Genomic DNA, 21,246 nt, shown 5'->3' on the forward strand with positions numbered 1-21,246 from the left:
TTTTCATGTATCAACATACTTAGAAAAATATTCTGCTTTGGAATATAATATTAAGACGTTTGAAAAACGTTGTTTTATAAACGACTTGAAACTATGTAAAAAAATATTTTCAAAAAAATTTAGACTTTTTGAAATAATGAGTGTTCAATGACAAAAGAATCATCCGGTATAAATATACTAACAATTTAAAATATCCAAACTGAGTGACATGACAAACCGTTTCTGCTCAGATTCGTTTTTTGATATTACATCATTGAATTCAAGTTTTATGTACAATTCATTATACATTGATCCACTTGTAACTTACTGTACAGCAGAGCGATATCCACTTACCCGCTTTTTTGTAACTTGTTTTTATAATGTTTTCTAATTTCTAATGATATTGTTGATTAAAATATGATAACTATAGGTTGCATAAATGATATACATTTTAAATAACTTACATTTATGAAAATATATAATTAATAAAAATTAATCTCAATGGAGAATTATAAATATTTAAAATATAAGCCAAGCGTGGGCTTAAAATATAGTTATAAATATAAAGACAAAAATGTAGGTGCGTTGCCTACCATAGCACAAGTAATTTTGATATCACACATATATTCCTATATCAACCATCATGCACTCGCAGCCCATATTTTTTTAGTGAACCCCGACACAAAGTGTGTAGTCCGATATTGAAAGGGTGCACTTAGGATTTGAGAAGTGTGTACTAATAAATAAGACAGTTGGCATACTAAACACTATAGCCTACTTAGGTAGGTAATACTAGTATATGAAAAAATAAAATATTTGTTAACAGTGTAATTTGTTTTCAAATTAATACTTTATAGTGCATATTGTCCTAGTTTGTAAAAAAAAATCTAGTAGGTAGGTAGTTACCAAACAATAATGTGTAATTTGATTTTAAAAAGTTATAATGTTATGGAAGAAGCGTAGAGAGAATCATATTAATAAAATATTGTGTAGTATGAAGTTTTATGAAAAATAGGGTCTTACATGCAGTATTATTAGTTATTACCTACATATTAATATGTATAAAGTGTATATTACACTTATGTGTATATATATATATACAATTTTGTGTAACATAAATTACATTTTTATAACACACAAAAACCAACAAAATTATTAACAAGTACCAGAGTAACACGCCAAAAACAATCGGTTCAAATATGAGTTATAAAGTAAGTATAACTTGTGTAGTAACCTTTTACATTACTATTACTTTTATTTTGTAAAAACCAATAATAATACTCGAGATAATACATATAATTATCTCAATTTTGGTTAGTAAGCATAAGACTTAACCTGATTTTTTGCTTATAACAGTAAAATTATAAAAATTATAATTTTAAAGAACACGCTGGCTACTTATACAGGTATAGAATTATTATTGATTTATAATCTCAAATATTAGTAGTTATCGTTATTCTATATTGTAAATTGGACATTGTCCGTATAAATATTAATAAATATATAAAAAAATGTATTATATAATATTATCTATTAATATAGATTTAAATAAAAGAAAATTAAGTTGAACTCTACTCTTTTGATAAAATTCTAACAGAAAAAAAATATAATATTTGTCTTGTATATGAATCTTATATCTAGATATTTTTTTCAAAATACAATCCCATAATATCTCGACTAAAACGTATAATTATAATGTTCAATCAATGTTTCAAAATGTATAACCTTTAGATATTGAACCCTCTTATTCACAAGAATAATAAATAAACTATATAGGTTTAACCTTTAACTTACTTGGAGAAAAAAATTTTGAGTTAAACGTTGCTGTATAGGTAATAAATAAAATAAAATAAAATCACTAAACATTATTTTTATGTCAATGATAATTATTTTACTTATTATTTATAATTGATCCTTTTTATATCAACTTTATTTTAAAAAATAACGCATTCAAGTATCTTAGGTTTATGAATAATAAATTTTCCGATGTATTTATTGCTCCATTTAATTTAATTATTCCTTTAGTCAAACCGGTTTTAATAAAATATGTTACTTTTCAGTTAATATTTAAATTTAAATTTCTAAAAATTAAAAAAATAATGCAATTAAATAAAACAATATTGTAAATAAAGTAAATATGTTTTTTTGAACATTAATGATTAAAAACAAAAATTTACGATGGTTAAAATGTTATAAATACACAATTTATAGATAATTAAAATAAATTATTTTAAGAAAAAAAAGTATACTTTCATAAATAAATTTACTTTCTAAAACATGATCATTGTAAAACGTAGTCTGATATGTTTTAAATAACGAGTTTTCAACCAAACTTTCCATATAGTCTTATTTCTTGGTCCTTACTCTGAGTTATTCCATACCACGTCAAATAAAGTTCAAACACTGTAAACTCTACAGTATACCTATATATACCTAATGGATTTAGTAGGTATCTTTTAAGATTAAATTAAATATATTGCCAACCATTCAATGTAATATGTTTATAGCTTTAAATACCAATAGTAGGTATAGGTAATAATAACAACAATTAAACTATACAAGGTACTAGCAGCCTAATTTTTACGATTACATGCATGGTATAATAAACATTGAATCTTTATAAGCATCTGTGATGTATAATTCTTGGGTGGTAAACCGTTTTATGATATAATTGCCACTAGTTAGAGGATTAAATGTAAGTATGCATACAATTAAACGCCGTCGCTATAAAATGATACTGCCAAATACATCGAATGTAAAGTTTATTACGATTAACATTTTAATATTATGGAAGCTGATTAATAACATTTGCAATATTGCAAGCAGTTACTATGGGTATGCACACGACTCATTGGTGCAGGTCACACATGCACATGACTATACGTCCATATAATATCTTGGCGGAGGCATAAACTAATCTTTGTTAAAATGTCAGTTAAAAATTACTAAGGCCTTAAATCTTATTGGTTGTAAACAAACGTCTACGTATTAGAATTATACTCTTTTTGTGTACCCGACATTTTTATTATATTTTTATAATCTATATTGCTATATAGCGGTAATGATTTTAAAATTCAACGTACGCATAATATTACAAAATTATACAAATCAAATAGGTACTTACTAATATATTAACTTAGGTACTACTATTATACCTAATTATTTAATTTTTATGTATTTTGTCTGCACATAGGTACCTAATGATATAAAAGTTGAACATTTTATGAATTTTTAACTACAAAATAATTATTCAATTTTAAATTTGATAAATTTTGTCTGAATTCGATCTTTAAATGCTTATAAAAAAAAATTGTCCCTATGTATTTTTAATATTTTTCAACTGCTATTGTAACAATTTAACATTTCTTTTATTTTTCACGGGGCTTTTGAAAACTACGAAGAAGTTTTTACTTTTGACACCCCTAATGTACCAACTAGATTCACTTTTCTATCAGAAAAGATACTGTAGAAGAAAATCCAAGCATTTTTACTGTCCTAAAAGGTGATGACAGGCACAAAAATAAAATAAAAACACACATCATTTTAAAATCAATATATTCATCGCTCCGCTCAGAATCTAAAATGATTTTGTAGTTAAAAAGTTATACTATAACTAAAGATTGAAAATTTAAAACAAGGTTCCACGTAAGTAGGGTATTCTGTAACCAAAAAATCTAAAAATAAAAATCCAGTTATTTAGATTCTTAAGATTCTTTCGGAGCGTTTCATAGTTATTTTATGTTCAAATTTGGACAAATTTAGATATCTAAACGAAGAATAAGAACGATTTTAGTTAAGTGTTGTATTTTATTAATATTATTCGAGCGTGCCTATTTGAAACTTATAATGTATATTAATATTATATACAAATAATATTAGTTCAACTTAACGGCTATTATATTAATAAAAACACCTTTGACTGACAAAGTGACAACCCGTTTCCGCTCAGATTCTTTTTTATATACAATGATATCATTGAATTCAAATTTAACACCATCCATAAAAGTAACCCACTTGTAACCTACTGTACAGCAGAGTGACATACAATTACCCACTTTTTTTTTATATGAATATTAATTAGTTTTAAAGAATGAAAAGGTATCTGCAGACGCGCTCGTTTTTTTGATACAACTATATACGGGACTACGAAATTTTACGAAAAAGTTGAGTATAATAAATTGCTCGGAAATCAGAATATAATATTTGATTGCATTTAAGTATTAAACATAATAATATTATGATGGATTCATACCATATATAATGATGTTTTATTAAAGTTTGTAGTGTAACAAGAATCAAGATAAATCCATTGATTATTTGATTGTAAATACGATGGTACTAAAACTAGTACAAATTCTACAATAAATTATACATAATACAATTACACATCTATAACAAGTACGTCAACTACGATCTGTGTTCTACCTATATAATGTCGTAATACGTTTTCCAAGAAATCGTTCATATTAAAATATATTTGAGAAAATGCCCTATATACTACACTTCAGTGATTAAAATTTTTAAATTTCCACCTACAAATTTTACACATAAACAAAAGAAAGGTGGACGGCAAGTGAGTATAGCAGAACAGTACGAAATCATTATACATTGTATTTTATGATGTTATTGCTTTTAAAGCAATTTATTTTACTGTTTAAAGTAGGTTTAATTAATTTTTGGCGATAACGTTCGATTTTAAAATGTCATTGTGTATATAAAATATATTAATATACTTTAAAAGTTTCACTGTTCTATAACCAACGACTAATATTTTAAAATTAGAACAAATTAACTAAAATATTATTATTTGTTTAAATACCTATAATTTTGTTCAAATTTGAACTAAAAAATCAATAAAAAAAACACACAGGCATCATTAAAAAAACAATACATTTATCGTCGCTCCAATCATAATCTACAATAGGTATTTACATTTGATTATATTATTACTTTATTATAATAGTATATAATTGAATAAACATAAAAAAAATGTCCTTATAACACTGTCATACCACCTCAAAGTTCCACCAAGGGAGCAATAGCCAAACCCATATATAGATAGCCACTTAAAAACGGGCCTGCGTGTACCTACTATTCTACTATTTCTACTACACTGTATTTGCGTACTAATCCCTCCATTTTATATGAAAATCTACTTTCAGTACTATTTTCATTGTGATGTGGAAGTCTTTCATCAAAAGTAGAGGGGTAACTATTAACGGGTTACGGGTTTAACCTTGCCAATTATGTGTATGCCCATTACTGTCCTCCTGACTTATCGTTGGATGGAAGCCCGGCATAATCTACATAAAGGCGGATGACCCCCAAAATACTCCCAAAAAAATGTAAAATTAATACCTATCCATTTTGGTGCGTGAATTTCACTTTTTGTTACCATAAAATAGTTGTTTCCGCAATTATATATAAATATATGTTGTATATATATATTGTGTTTTAGGTATATAATATTATACTTATATTTATATAGGTACTGAATAGATACTGAATAGAGATTAACTACCTATATTATATTATTATTTGTAATAGATTTAATAGAACGTCATATTTTATCATTTCATCCAGTGAGGAGTGATCAGTGACCACCAGTAAAACTGCTAGTGTACCCATACATCTATATCTATAGTATCAAGTATATCTATACTTGATTATACAGGTTGTACATTCGTGGATAGTCATAGGAGTAGGTATATGCCATGATTATATATATATGGTTATTTTATTATTTTATTATATATGTATAGATAATTATATGATATATAGATTAAAATTATTTATAATTTAATGAAATAGAGTAGGTATATAGACAGTATGATATAGATACGTACGCACGTAGAACGAAATACAGTAAGGCAACGTACGTTACCCCTCCCCTCTAAACAAAGTTTTGCAATTTTTTCCGGGAATATTGAGTATTGAGTATTCTTGAGAATTCCTGACCAGGTTTTTGGAATTCCTGCTCTACTCGTTTTCTGATAAAGTCAAACGGGGGTAACGTTAACGCGTAACGACTAGCGACAATCGTTTGCATACCTCTATATATTACCTAGTCACTAGGTCCTAGTGGCTACCACGCGGCCACGTATTCTACTAAAATTGCAATCTTAAAACGGCTTTAAACCAGGGACTGGGACCGTACCGAGATTGACTGGTTTTGGACCGAAATCTTTTGAAAATATTGGGACCAAAACTGGACCGGAACCCTTAAATACATTTTTTTAGGAACCGAAATCGAAACCGAAACCTATATTTTGATGTAGAGGTTTTTACGGTTTTTTTCGGTCTTTTTCGGTTCCAAAATCCAATAAATATTTTGTGGTGTAAGTAAGTAATAACTAATTATTAGTAATAATAAATAATTATAGAATCGTAGACCTATAAATGTTTATCAATGCTAAGAAATAAGAATATTATTATGTGTACAAGTACACCAGAATTTTCATAAAAAAAATACCAAAAATCCAAATTCTAATTTTCATGTAATCGATATCAATATTATTATTGAATCGCAATTGGCAATAGCTGATGTAGAATTTCTGAAAATAATAGCAATTTAGACGTTTAAAGTGATTCAGAATTCAGAGTAAGTTTTCATATAAATTATAAATTATAATTTTACCTTACTAATGTACCTACCTGCATTAATAATATTAAATACCTAAACCTAATGCGGGTATCGTTAACTCTTTACTCTATACTATGCTCTGTACGACAATTCTACTGTACCTACTACTGAACTGTTCTTCCGTCTTCATTAGAACGGTATATATTGTTTAAATTTATATTTTTATATATAAGTAATAAATTATCATATCAAACTGAAACATGAGTCGCCCAAGCGTGTTAAAAATTCATTCTTATTTTTTTTTAATAATAATTTTTTATTTATTTTAAATATTAAAATTTATTTATTTATTGAAATTTAATATTTTATAATAATTCATTCTTTTATAATATTACCTAAATTCTGAAATAGTTACACTTAATTACAAATAACTTTCACTAAAAAGATGCTATTAATATTATGTTCATTTTTTTATAAAGTACTTTATTGATAAAAAAAAAATTCAATTAATAAGGGTTAAAACCGGTATTAACCGAAACTCGATATTTTTAAAAACCGAAACCAGAACCGAAATCGAAATTTTGGGTTTTTGAGAACCGAAACCTAAACCCAAATCGATAAAATCATAAAGGTTCTAGTCCCTGCTTTAAACTACCTATTTATTTCAACTTTCAGCATATTTATTTTTGCATATTCGTAATTAGCATCGAATGTACCGTACATTTAAAAAAAAAAAAAAACAAGTTGCAAAAAAAGGTTGGTGATTGAGTGAATTTATAACTACTTAGCCAAAATTATTGTGCTATCTTAATTCCTCCCCCATCCTGTTATGAGTGAAAAAACCAGTCTTTAGCAAATTCCATATAAAATGGAATTCGTTGCGTTCTTCCTTATTTTTTTAAAATAAGGAATTTGTTCCATTCCTTGTTCCTTGTTCCTTAAAAAAAAAAGAATTCGTTTCTTTGTTGTTCCTTTGGGAAATGTCAAATGAACCAATTCCTTTTTTAGTTCCAAATAAAATAAAAATTCTTATTTAATCATTAATGTTCTTTTCACATACTTCTTACTATTAATTATAACATATACCTACAAGTAGGTATATATTTTATAGAAATATTTTGAGATTTTCTTTAAATTTTTGGCCGACGCAAGTCGACTATCTTATCGTTTATTTTATAAATAATAATATTTTATATAGGTATTCATTTCTATATAAATTATAACTTATAACTTATGCGAAATGTTAATAAAGTGATTAATGACCAATGAGTAACAATTAACGTCGATACTCGATAACAATCACCAATAATTGGCAATTTACATTATACACATTAAAAAATATATATATCTTATTTAAATTATTTACATATCTGTGTAAATTATCGGAACTAGAAAGGAACGAAAAATGTTGTTATTTTTTCTTAAAAAAAAGAACTCGTTCATTTTCTTGTTATTTTTTTATAAAAAGGAATTCATTCAAAGTGCTGTTCTTTAAAAAGAAATTCGTTCCAGAAATCCGTTCTTTTTGGAACTCGTTCCTTCCAAACACTGTTTAAAACCCACCACAGGTCGTCAGTAGACTTTAAACTGTAATAAAAACTTAGTGAAACGCTGTAAAAGTGAGACTGTAAAGCATAACATAGTGCTTCAGAAAGTATAGGTTTTGTCAAAAATGCCTATAAATAATGTTTTTTACGGCTGCAGCTGATCTGAACTTCGTCCATATTCTTGCAGTTTTAATACATTCTACTTTTCTTTCTAGTATTTCAGAAAAGAAGCTATCAAAAGCTGATTTGTTTTCTTTCTGTTTTAACGTCTTATCTTATTTTACTATCATGTATTATTGTGTTTTTACTTTTTACCAGTACCTAGTATAGGTAAAAGTGTACAACTGTACAAGTATATTACCTACATATATAATATTATACACCAACCTTTTATTTTATTTTTTTCATTAAATATTCTTTTAAGACTTTAATATACGATATACCTAGATATAATTGTTTAGTTTTATGTTTTGTTTTAACACATATAAGACTTCACGTATATACCTGTTCCTGCAGTGTTCTACATAATTCCATAAGTATCGGCTGTTGATATACCTCATCTTTAAATGTGATTGAATAAAAACACGATATTATAATATCTATGGGCTAATTTTAATACTTCATAATTTATCATTAACACTTTATTTAAGTTTCTACTACAGTACCTACTACTTAGAACTTATTATAAGTTCAGCTCGATTCAAGTCAAAAACATTACAACTATATAGGTAGGTTATTATAAATATCGGGAACATAATAATATTATGATAAGAATATCTGAGTATCAGCTAACTATAAGAGTTGAGTAATTGAGTTTAAATACGATAGTGTCGACTTTAGCTACATTTTGTAATACTTTTGTAGGTACTTTACCCACAATATTCTATTAAAATAATAATAAACAGGTAGTTAGAGGGTAAAATATAATGCTCTAAAACCAAAACTAGAAATGCAATTCACGCACTAAAATTAATATAATAATATAATATAATATATATAAGTGAAAATCGCAACAATTCTGGGATTGAAACCGTTTCAAATTTTGACGGTTACGGAGTTCTGATTTTTGAGAATGGTTTTCTACATTTTTTGGTTTTGGTTTCGTTTTAAAAAAAGGTTTTTCAAATTTATCGGTAACAAGAACGGTTTTTGAAAATGCTGGGTTTTATTTTCCTGTACTTTATAACTGTAGACCCGATTTTTATTATCTATTATTTATTTATTAAGGCCTGAGGCCTCATTGCGAATTTACGTTCAATTGAACTAATTTCGTGCTGTTAACTTTAATATTAAGTTGTACTTACCTACTTTTGCATACAACATATGGTTGAGATCATTATTCGATTACATTAATATTTAATTGTAATATTTACAATAACACAGTGGCGTCATTTCAGTTTTCAATAGAGGGGGGCAAAGGTTTTGACCGGCCTGAATGGGTAAAAAAAAACTGCTCGCCTCGATCGCAACCACATATTAACTGCTTACATTTGTTTATGGTACCCTTTTTATTAACTAGGCAACATCATTTTTAAATAAAAGGTAGTAAATAATATTTTAGAAAAACAATTGTATACCTATATCAGTTAAAAGTCTACAAACTATTATATGACAATATTTATATTGATAAACAATAATAATAGTAGTTTATTAGGATATCTTCTTTTTTTTTATTTTTGAAAATATATATCAACTGCATTATCTATAAATCAATTTTACCTGATTCATCACTTATATAGCCTATACTCTATTACTCTAATATAGGTATACGATATATTTACAAATTAATATTATCTGAAATAATAATATATATTTTTGTTTATTGCTTGCTTTGTGGCTCAGCCGTTCAAGTTTTGTCTGTTTATTAAACATACCTACCAGAAATTATTTTCGATTCTTGAGCAGTTTGCGGTATTTTTATATTTTTAGCCACACCACCTATTTATTTTTTTTTAAATCATATTTTGCCCAAATTAAAAGATTAATGTATACACGCTTCACGAAAAAAATAAATTTCAGCTAAATTAACACAATATACAGAATAGTTGAATCATACACGACTGTCGCAAGTTAACTGAAGTCCGTGATCAATGATAATTATTATTAATAAGAGTACCAATCGGTTGTTGTTTTTAGAATTTGTATTAGTTTAAGATTTTAGAAATTAAACTATACTAGATTATGATACTAGTTATTATTATTGTTGTCCATACAACACAAAAAAACATACATAAATACATACCCAAACATACAATGTGTAGGTACGTCACCACATACATCTAAATATAAATATATTCCAACTATCAATTAGTAAAAATGTATCAATGTGACAATAATTTCTTAGTATATATAGTATAATATTTTTTGAAAATATTATAAAATAGGCATGTTTTTGCGCTTATAAAATATAATACCTAATGGGAAAATGGCAACGACTGGGAACCGGCCCATCGGACCGCTTTTAAAATCAGACAGTGGCAAATGCCCACCTTGCCCCTCTCAAATTACGCCACTGCAATAACATCACACTATATTACAGTATAATAAATACAAAATATACAATATAAAATATAGAAAAAACAAAACCAAAAACTCGGCGAAAATAAAAGATCTATCTCCAAATGGCCCTGAAACAATCAAAACAAGAAAAATGAAACAAACTAAGAATATGACACACAAAATTCACTTACGGGTTCTTAATGTCTAAAGAACCTTCCCCCCCCCCAAATTGCACCTCATGTGGGATACGCACAACAGTAAGACACATACTTACTGATAATAATAATTGTCTAAAATACGAAGACCTCAGGAAGTAAAAACAATCTACCTCAACATTCATCCGAAATCCTGGAACCCGACGAAGATGCAAACAACAAAATAATCTAAATATCCCACCCAACCATCCGGCACCCACCACCATAAATAAAAAAAGAACAAACCACCCCATTGGCCATTAAGTACGTATTCGGCGCCACTGATTGAATCTAAGTACGGAATAAAGAGAGTAAGTCAGTAGTAGAATCAATTTAATAATTTGATCGATTTTTTTCTTTCGATGAAATGCGCAGATTTTTAATTTCTACGCCAAATTGTTCTGCTAAACATAAAGAGCTCTAGATATTCTTTTTTTAAATTTAGTCAATAAATCTTGAATATGATTTTGGACTGAGTATAAATCAATATACTATTAGCATGTAATTTATTTTAACTCTTTCTAATTCAGATACGCATTTGAATATGATATTTAATAGGATATAATATAATAAATTGTAAAGTTGATGTCGCACATGCTAATTGATGAACTAGGTAGTACTCATGGCTTAAATATACAAGGTTATTGCAATATAGTACCTAACCCCACTATATCATTTTATAACGTTAAGGAATTAAAATGGCAGTGTAAGGGAACGACGTATACTGGCTATGATATTATATGCTATGATATGGATCGAACCCTTCACTACCATTTTATTTTTGTTTGATAACAATATGGACTAAGTACAATAACCTTGTATATTTAAACCACGGTAGTACCTACCTATGTTGGTAATTGATGTCAACTTTGAAATCTCAATTATATTTTCTAGGACTGATTTAATAAAGTTGATAAAATGTTCAGGAAAATGTGAATAGATTTATATTTGGCAGACGACCTATCACACAAAAGTGGTATAATTATAATGTATAACTAGTTCTCGATAAAGAATGCTTTCACAAAAAAAATAATAACTTCTGTAATGACTTCTTTAATGACTTCTATAGTAGATACCTATTTTGTATTGCTGTCACTGCATTTAAATCATTTACTACCAGATTTAGTTATGAGAAGAATATGTTCGAATGTTGCTTTAAAATATTATTATGACAAATTATTTTTTTAACTCCATTTTCCCTTATAGCTGAACACCCATACAAATCCAAGCCTATAATTTTATTTATATCCAAGTAATATTTTTCAATAGAAGACAAAATAGAAGTAGCTATACCAACTGCATTTAATGTTTCTTTCTTCTCTTATAATCATAGGCGCAAATAACATTTTATATTGTAAGGGTGGGGGGTGGGGCTAAAGCCCTTCTTAGATAATATTGAATAGATAGGTACGCTTAAAACAAAATTTAGGAAATGTTTGGTCGGGTACTATTGACATTTGGTGGAGGGGGGGACTTTAGGGGCTAAATAAAACCCCTCCCTCTATTTGCGCGGTATAATGATAGTTCAAAAACTATCAACAAAACGAACACCATTTAAAAGTCGTTCGACATCAGCAATATTAGAATTTTCGTCAGCTAACAGCGAGAAAATCATAGGCGCAAATTCATATTTAGCCCCCCAATTTATTAGTGTCCCGCAAACTATTCAAAATTCAATAATTTTGAAATTTGATTAGTGTACTATTTTTTCTAGTATTCATATATTTCATATACCTACCTATATGCATTATATACAAATTTAAGATTAAAAAGTAATCATAATTAAAATAGGTATTAAAAGATATACGTAATTTGGATATTATGTAACTTTTCACGCTACGTATAATAATATTAGGTATAATATGATGTTTTAATGATAAATAAAATAGGTACCTAAATGACATATCTCGCATTTGTGTGGTGGTAATATCGATCGTTATCGACTGTTGTTTCCACAATTTTAATTTTACTACGGAACATAATATTTCTACTGAAATTCCATCTATTGCAGGTATATACTACCGAGGCCATTAATTATTTAGTTGTTATATCGTACATTTTCTCAATATTATTTCTTTAAATATTTGAGTACTTAAATTGTCATCAAAATGTATATAATTTACTATAGATACAAAATTATAAATTAAACATTGTTTTTAATTTATAGCTAACAAAAAAAAAAAACTGAACCTAGCCACTTAAAAGACTTCATTTTTATGAGCATTACTGGTAAAGAAAGTGAAGAACAATCAGATAATGTATCTGTAGCTTCCAATGTTGATAAGCTGGAAGCTTCGAAAAAGTACTGGGAAAATCATTTTTATAACCCTGTATTAGACTCTATTATTATTCATACTTAAAAACTAGATTTTCTGATGAAAGTCAAACTTTAGCTAACTCGACAGAACATTTTTTTAAACTTGACTATGATGGAGCATTATACTTTATCAACCAATATAAGATAGATGAATAAGAAGTATAAAAGATGATAATAAATAATATATAATATATTAATGTATAACTGATTTTCAGGAGTTATTTTCAATTAATGCTAATGCATTGCATTCTGAAATGGTGGTAGCTAAAAACTGTTCTATCAACAGAAATGAAAATTTTACCTTAGATGACTTAAAAATAATAATAAGTAAAAATTTGTATCCAAATTTGTATACTCTTTTAAAAGTTGCTATTGTATTGCCTATATCATCAGCTTCTTGTGAGAGAAGTTTTTCAGCGATGCGCAGAATTAAAACTTGGACAAGAGCTACAATGGAATAGTCTAGATTTACCAATGTATCATTATTACATATAGAAAGGGATATCATTATTGATAGCGAAAAAGTTCTCAATATTTTTTCACAAAAATATATAATGTTATCCTTAAGCTAAACTGCTAAACAATTTTATTTATGCATACTTTTATATAATAAATATTAAATAAAACATATATATTAATGTTTAACATGTTAGATATTTTTATTTAGATATTTAGGGAATAATATAGATATAATATTCTTATATGCTTATAAATACCATTAAAACATTGTGTTAAATTTTAAGATACTAATAATAATTATGGTTCAGCATTAGTACCCGCGGATTTTTTCAATGTATAAATAGTCAGGGCTTAAGCCCAAGGGCGTCCGCAGGGGGGCAAGTAGGGGCAGTTGCCCCTCCCTTGGCTTTTTTCTGGGTTGATTATCATTAGGGTTCGGGACTTGTTGCATTTGCATATTGCTTAATAATGACTGCAGAATAGTCTAAGTAAGATTCAAATTTGTTTTAAGTCATAACGGATTGAAATACAAAAATTTTAATTGCATATTTTCGCATATTTTGCCATTTTCTGAGCAAAATGCATATTTGCCAATTTTGGCAGTTTAATTGTTATTTATTGCATATTTACTCCGTTTTTGTTTTATGTTAAGTACATTTATTTAAAGATTAACTATAATTTTTTTTTACTTTCATGTGTTGTTCAATATAGACTAATCACTGATTACTTATCATATATTATTATTGATGATTTGAATGTTCTAAAAAAACTAAAAATGACCTAACAATTCTAAATAGTGCACTAAATTATTTTTATTTTTAATATTAAAGATAAAAATTATAATTATACGTTTTAAACTTTTAAATGATTGTAGAAAAGTTTAACAGACAGAACTTATCATTTAGACTACCTTTTTAATCTAAAAATTAACTATTTTTTTTCTATACCTATAGGTTTAGACTTAAGATCATATATTTATTGTAAAAATCATATAACATGTGAAAATTTCAAAATAAAATTTCAAAATGCTCTAAAAATCTTTAAATACATAAAATAACCTTACATTTAAAATCGTCAAAAAATTCAATGTATTTGTGTCATAAAACGAGTATCCCGTAGATTTGGAAAACAACGCAAAGTGCATTATAATACCAACCTCAATCATTAGGTACTGTTGTAATATACAATATCGCAAAATAAACTGTTTAAAATTAAAAATAAAAATATATATTTTTTTTTTTTACAGAGTGATTTTTTTTACACTCGATTCAAGGGCCAGAACTAAGAACGTTGCTTTTATAGATTATGAGATGTATTGGTGGGACCAAGTGCAATACTGTAGTGTCAACCAAGTTTTTACTTTTTTGTAAAAAAATTTAAATGTTCATAGAATAGCTACAACTTTTCAAGCTCGAAATGTTTTATTTTATGAATTACCTAAAACTATAAAACCAACGATAACATTTTATCTATTAAAAAATAAAAATAATGTATTTGATAATTTAAAATGACATAACAATTAATTAAAATGAATGCAGCAAGATTAAGTTTTTAACTAACAATGTACGTATAATTCATACATTTTTTTACATTCCTTGTCTATATGAAAGAAAATATGTCACAAAAATACTTTATAACTAATAGGATAGTGAGACAAAAAATGTAAAAAGGAAAATATTTTGCCCTCCCCTTGACAAATTCCTGCGGACGCCCTTGCTTAAGCCCCCCACCAAATTGAACCAATTTGCGCTTATGGAGAAAATATTTACAGGTAGTATATTTTATGTTTATTAGTTTAACATAAATTATCTGCGATCAATAATCTCACGTATCTACGCACCTTATACCTATTCCATTAATTATTGTTAATACGATAACTATATCGTATATTATACCTATAGGTATACTAAGTATACTTATTCCATACCCTTATATTATAGTGATTAAGAAAAACAATTTATTTTATGATGCCTAGACACTATGTAATAAGGTAATAATGTTATCATGGTAGTATTTATTAAATATAAGTTCATATCATTTTCCGGGGTGGGGGGGGGCGTGAATTGTCACCCCCGATGTGCGCATATGGTACCATTATTGTATAAGGAATATAAGGAATAGTAGTGTCTATATCATAGGCGCAAATAGCGTTTGAGATTTGGGGGGGCTAATAGGGCCTTACTTTGATAATATTGAATAAACTTAAAAGAAAATGTAGGAAATGTTTGGGAGGGCTATGGACATTTTGCGCCTATGATCTATATATTCTAAAAAAACACAAGGCGATTCACATGTGCGAACTAGGACAAAAATACGGATCGTGTTGACCATACTCCTTATTCCTTATCCTGTGACGGGTATCTAGTTTATAAGCATTATTTTTTATTTTAAATTATAAATTATAATATTATGTAGTCAACGCTCATAACAGGGCGTCAATAGCGGAGCAAGTAGCATGGCGTCGGAGAGAATGTGACCGCGTTCATTCGCCGCCTTGTAGTCGTGTTGCCGCCGAATTTGAGTTGGCAACCATGCGCCGGGCCAATACTGATATCATCCGTCTTTGCAAATTTTTTTTTCTCTCAATCGCCACTGCCTGTACGGGAATGATAATAGTGCAAAAAGGTTTTGATAGCCAATGCCCGTGAGGAGCGCGATCCGATCTCGTCTGCTGAAATCTTCTGCAGGGCTCCGCGACAGACCGACCCCGACGACGACGAGCCCGGCACCGGACCGACAACGCATCGCCCCGAGGCCGCAGCCATCGGACGAGCCGCCCGCACGGACACACGACCCGACCGCGGGATTCGCGATAAGTGCCGCCGCCGCTGACACCGCCGCCGTCGCCGATCCGCGTTCGCGTATTTTGCCCGGCACCAAATCGATAACTCACTTTCCAATTGGAACCGATTCCAATGTGCTCGCCAACCGCGCGATTCACGTCGACACGGTCTCGTTGCCGTGCCATCACCATCGTCAATCATTGATTTCAGGTGAGTTACGTCCGAAAACAACCCTTTTCGCCTTGCCATGGATTAGTGACGCGGCGGTGACGAGTGACGCCGACGAACGATCGTTTTCGACGTCGTTACAATCGGTCATCGCCGATCGTCTGTGTCTTTTTACTCATAATTTCTCAACTATTTTGCTTACGGATAAACGCTTTTCCGGTATCCATTGTCAGGTAGGTGCCTAGTATCTTGGTTGTCACTCACACTCACACGCACACACACGCGCCCACCTACACAACACACACACACATGCATACACACTTGCACACACACTCGCGCGCGATGAACAGCCATTATCACTTCTTGATATTGATTATTGACTCGAGAGAAACTTGTATGAACGAAAAAGTGTAGGTAGGTATATGTGAGGTATTTTTCGTTATTCATCACTGATGTGTACATGATTGATGTTTAACATACCTTTATGAAGTATGGGTGTATTTAGTTAGCATAATAATTTTAAAAAAATGACTCGAATGACAAAATATAAGTCATACTTAATACCTATTTGTAAGTTTAAATTAAATTGTTAAAAAGTTTAAGTTTCTACTTTTCATAGAATGTAAAAATATAAAATATAAGATAATAGTATGTTTTTTTTAAGAAAACACTTGTTCACCATTATCTATTTTCAAGATAATATAATCTAATGAGGTACTGTCTATTTTTAATTTTAATTATTTTAACTATTATTTTTGCTATGTGTCAACTATTTTTATTTTTAACAGATATATAGGTGTACAAATTGTTACCTACCTGAGTGCCTATATTACATATACCTATCTACAATTTATTATTTTCAGATTATCTTATCTTATTGAAAGGTTTTACATTCAATTTATAAATTCTGTATATTTTTAAAACAAAAATCCATTTAGGTAATAGTGTAATAAAAACAACGACAAACAAGTACTTACAGTACTTCTAAATTAGGTATAGAAATCAACATATTTTGGATTTATTTAAAGTTATTTTATCTAGGTAGTTGATATTTACTCACAACTTAGGTATTTGTATGGCATAAATGTTAAAATTTAATTCAGTTTATTGATTGTCTTATTGAATAAAAATTTGACGTAGATGGTACTTGAATCTATAAAAATATTTTTTTAAAGAAACAGAACCTAATTATTAAGGAGATACACATTCAATGTTACTGTCTTTACTGAATATTACCTAACAGTATATTATGTTTCAATTTTTTTCAAGATTTAAGAACACGTTCCTCATTTATTAGTTTTATTTAAAAATATAGCGTATGATTTCAAGTAAACTTTTTTTTTTCAATCTTATACCTATTTTATATTAGAAGTATTTATATAGAAAACTTTTCGGTATGTACCTAATTGTTTCAGTGTTTGTAATAGGTATATAAAATAATGTTTTATATTTTTAATGTTGTTAATTAGTTTTCAATTCATTAGCGGTTTTCAATTTGCTTACATTTCAATAAACTTAACATGGTGAGATGTTATTATAAATTACATAGTTAATAACTACTTAAAGTTTAAACCACTGCCCATTCAAAACGGCAACCCCTCACTCCAATAAATTACATTTATTATTATCATAATCATAAGTAGGCTGACTTAAGTATCCTGTAAGTATAAGTATCCCGTACTCCCAACAATTGATTTTCATGTTTATTGTCAACATGAACATAGAATGGATTCATGCCTCAATTTATATGTTGGTAATGCTTGTAAAATTTGGAAAACAAATTGTACTGTCCTAAGGGCCCGTTTTACAATAGTAAAACTAAGATTAAACCGTGGAAATCAGCCGGTAAAATCAGTGGGTTAAGCGTAACCGAGGTTTAAACTATGATTGTAAAACTGGCCCTAAGAATTCATAATTTACTTTTTAGTAGTCTAGATTCTCATACACAATACCAATATTATGTAATTTATTATATTAATTATAATTTGTATAATGTATATAATATATAATTTTAAGTCTGGTTCATATACATTTTGGGTCCTATACCCACATTATACATTATTATTATATACCTACATATATTAGAAAATATTGAAATATTTTATAATAATCTATTATCTTATCCAGTCAATCATTCAACTTAGTTGAAAAACTAGAGGTATATGTGATACAAATGCACCATCTTAGTATGTATTTAACACTAGGTACTAATTGTTTGATGTAATATCATGATAGTAATAGCTTCTATACCTAACACCGGTGTCGGTCAAAATAATTCTATAATTAACCGCTGATTAAAGTTTTTACAGATCTTATCTATTATCAAATCCTTATAAACCGGGTTATAAACTTAAATTATTGGTTAATCATAAAAAGTGTTTGCCCAAAACTGTAAGTAGCCAAACTAGGTATATAATATATAATTAATATTAATTATTATTAATGTAGTTACTCACTTATAAGCTTTATTTTGAAAGTATTGATACATTACTAAATATATTATCCTATATATTTTATATTTACAAAACACTTTCAAATTTTGGTGTGATACACTCACTTTAATACTCAAGACTAAATTAATATTTTAAATATTCTTATTCTAGTTAATGCTTTCATAAATTTCAATATTTATATAGTGCCAGTTTTGTTAAATATATTATGATCTATTTTTATATAAGTATTTACTCGGGTATTTAGTTGAAATAAATCATCGTTTTCCTTGCCCATCCATAAAAATATTTGATTAGTATCTACCATTACCTATTTGTTAACATGACCTAAGTATTATTTAAAATTAAAAAAGTACGTTGTACCTACTTTTTCTGAAAATAAAACCAATAAAAATATATTTAGTTAATTAGCAATAATATAATATTATTTTATCAGTAATAATATTATTATGGCATCTATATTTATAAAATAAATATTAAAATATGCGTTGAGTCTTGTAATAAAACTCCAAATCTTTATAAAACCGATCTAAAAAAACTGTTCTAGGTACCTGTGGTAGGTACATATTTATTACTTATTAGTTATTAGTATTAATAATTTATATTAAAAAGTTGTTAGTTTCTTTATTTAAAACAATTTCTTTCCATTAAACAATTAATTATACTACTTATTTGTATTATTACATAATTTGAATAGTTATATTTTTGTGAGTTACCTAATTGTTAATTGTTGACTGTTAATTAATTATAATATTAATTTAAATAAAATAAACCTAATAAAAATGTTATTTTTTGTTTAATTATAGTCGCTTAGAAAATCTTAAATCAAAATGTTCTTTCCAATCGCCAATCTATGCCACATTGACAAAGCGCCAAAATAAATCTGAAGTCTCGGAAATGGCAAAGAAAAATGATACATCACGTTGGATCAATGTTTCAGTTGTGGGACTTTCGGGCACAGAGAAAGAAAAAGGAGCTGTGGGAATTGGTAAATCATGTCTGTGTAACAGATTCATGAGATTTTTTGCCGATGACTTTAATGTTGATCACATTTCTGTTTTAAGCCAGGTAATATCTTGTTACTATCAGTATATATAAAATAGTGAGTACCTACATGAATAGAACACTAAACATATATTTATGTTTCTATTTAGTCTGATTTTAGTGGACGCGTAGTTAATAATGATCATTTCTTATACTGGGGAGATGTTACAAAAACATCTGAAGAAGGTATTGATTTCACTTTTCAAGTCATAGAACAAACTGAATTTATAGATGATTCATCATTTCAACCATTTAAAGGTAAATTTCCATTTATAATATTAATTATTATTATAATTTCCATTTAGAATATAATGCATGCATGTACTATCAGTTGAAATGCTAGAATAGTTGGTTCAACAAAACTATAAAACTAGCTTATAACTACATTTTTTTATTAGAACATGCCTAATTACCTGTGGTATAAAATTGTTTTTAAATAATTTTAAATAGTAATTATAATGATATAAGTATATAGGCAATAAATTACTAAATTTTCTCATTTTTATGTATTTAGCAAATCATTAAAAACAAAACAAAAAAATTTAAATATGACATAGGTATAGTCGGTACCTATATAATATAATTTATAAATGTAATAGGTATCTCATGAATAATAAAAAAAAATGGGTACTTATCGGTTAACTTGATTATCTACTATTTGATACTAGGATTACTAAATTTGATTATGTTTTTGAGATGACTGTAGGTAAACACTGGGATATAACATATATTATTTCAAGATAATTTTTCAATCTACAAGTCATAATATTATAAATAGGTCTGCTCAACAATTCTTAAAGTGTAAAGTATAAAAAAAGCAATGCATAGATTGCTCACAATTCAATTCCCTATAATGTGCTTGTTCACTTGAAAAATCTGGGAGTTACCATAAAAAGAAAAATGGCTTGGAGTTTCTAAAGCTTATTGACCATAAATTTTTTTTGAAAAAATGATTAAGTGTGTCACAAATCTAAAGAATACTTGGGAAACAGATATTTTATTAATGTTATGTAAAGTCTTGTAAAAAAAAGTACCGATCTATTAGTGGTGTAGGGTATTGGTTTGTTGGCATATGCTTTACACATAAAGTTTTGTTTGGCAGATCTATTTATATTATTTTGTCTTGTAGATTTTAAAATTGGGTGCTCATTCAATATGCTATCTACTAAGTATTTTATTTACTATGATTTTATGTTTATTTAGTATACATAATAGTCGTCCAA

The 21,246-nt window shown here is 27.8% G+C and overlaps 1 protein-coding gene across 6 annotated transcripts in view; it reads left to right on the top strand.

The window, feature by feature from the left end:
- The first annotated feature begins 16,135 nt into the window (after positions 1-16,135).
- Positions 16,136-21,246, top strand: part of LOC100168100 (rho GTPase-activating protein 190) — a 20,578-nt gene continuing 15,467 nt past the window's right edge. For 3 of the 6 annotated variants that reach the window (XM_016809021.2, XM_016809022.2, XM_008190478.3), the window contains exons 1-3: positions 16,661-17,243; positions 19,786-20,047; positions 20,134-20,281. In XM_016809021.2, the coding sequence (XP_016664510.1) occupies positions 17,239-17,243; positions 19,786-20,047; positions 20,134-20,281 (415 nt within the window). In that variant the 5' untranslated portion in view covers positions 16,661-17,238. Of the gene's footprint in view, positions 16,572-16,660; positions 17,244-19,785; positions 20,048-20,133; positions 20,282-21,246 lie in introns of those variants that run through there. The other 3 variants (XM_016809026.2, XM_008190495.3, XM_008190501.3) reach the window with 3 other exon arrangements.

This window comes from Acyrthosiphon pisum, chromosome X (assembly GCF_005508785.2).
Source record: "Acyrthosiphon pisum isolate AL4f chromosome X, pea_aphid_22Mar2018_4r6ur, whole genome shotgun sequence".
Classification (NCBI taxonomy): Eukaryota; Metazoa; Arthropoda; class Insecta; order Hemiptera; family Aphididae; genus Acyrthosiphon; species Acyrthosiphon pisum.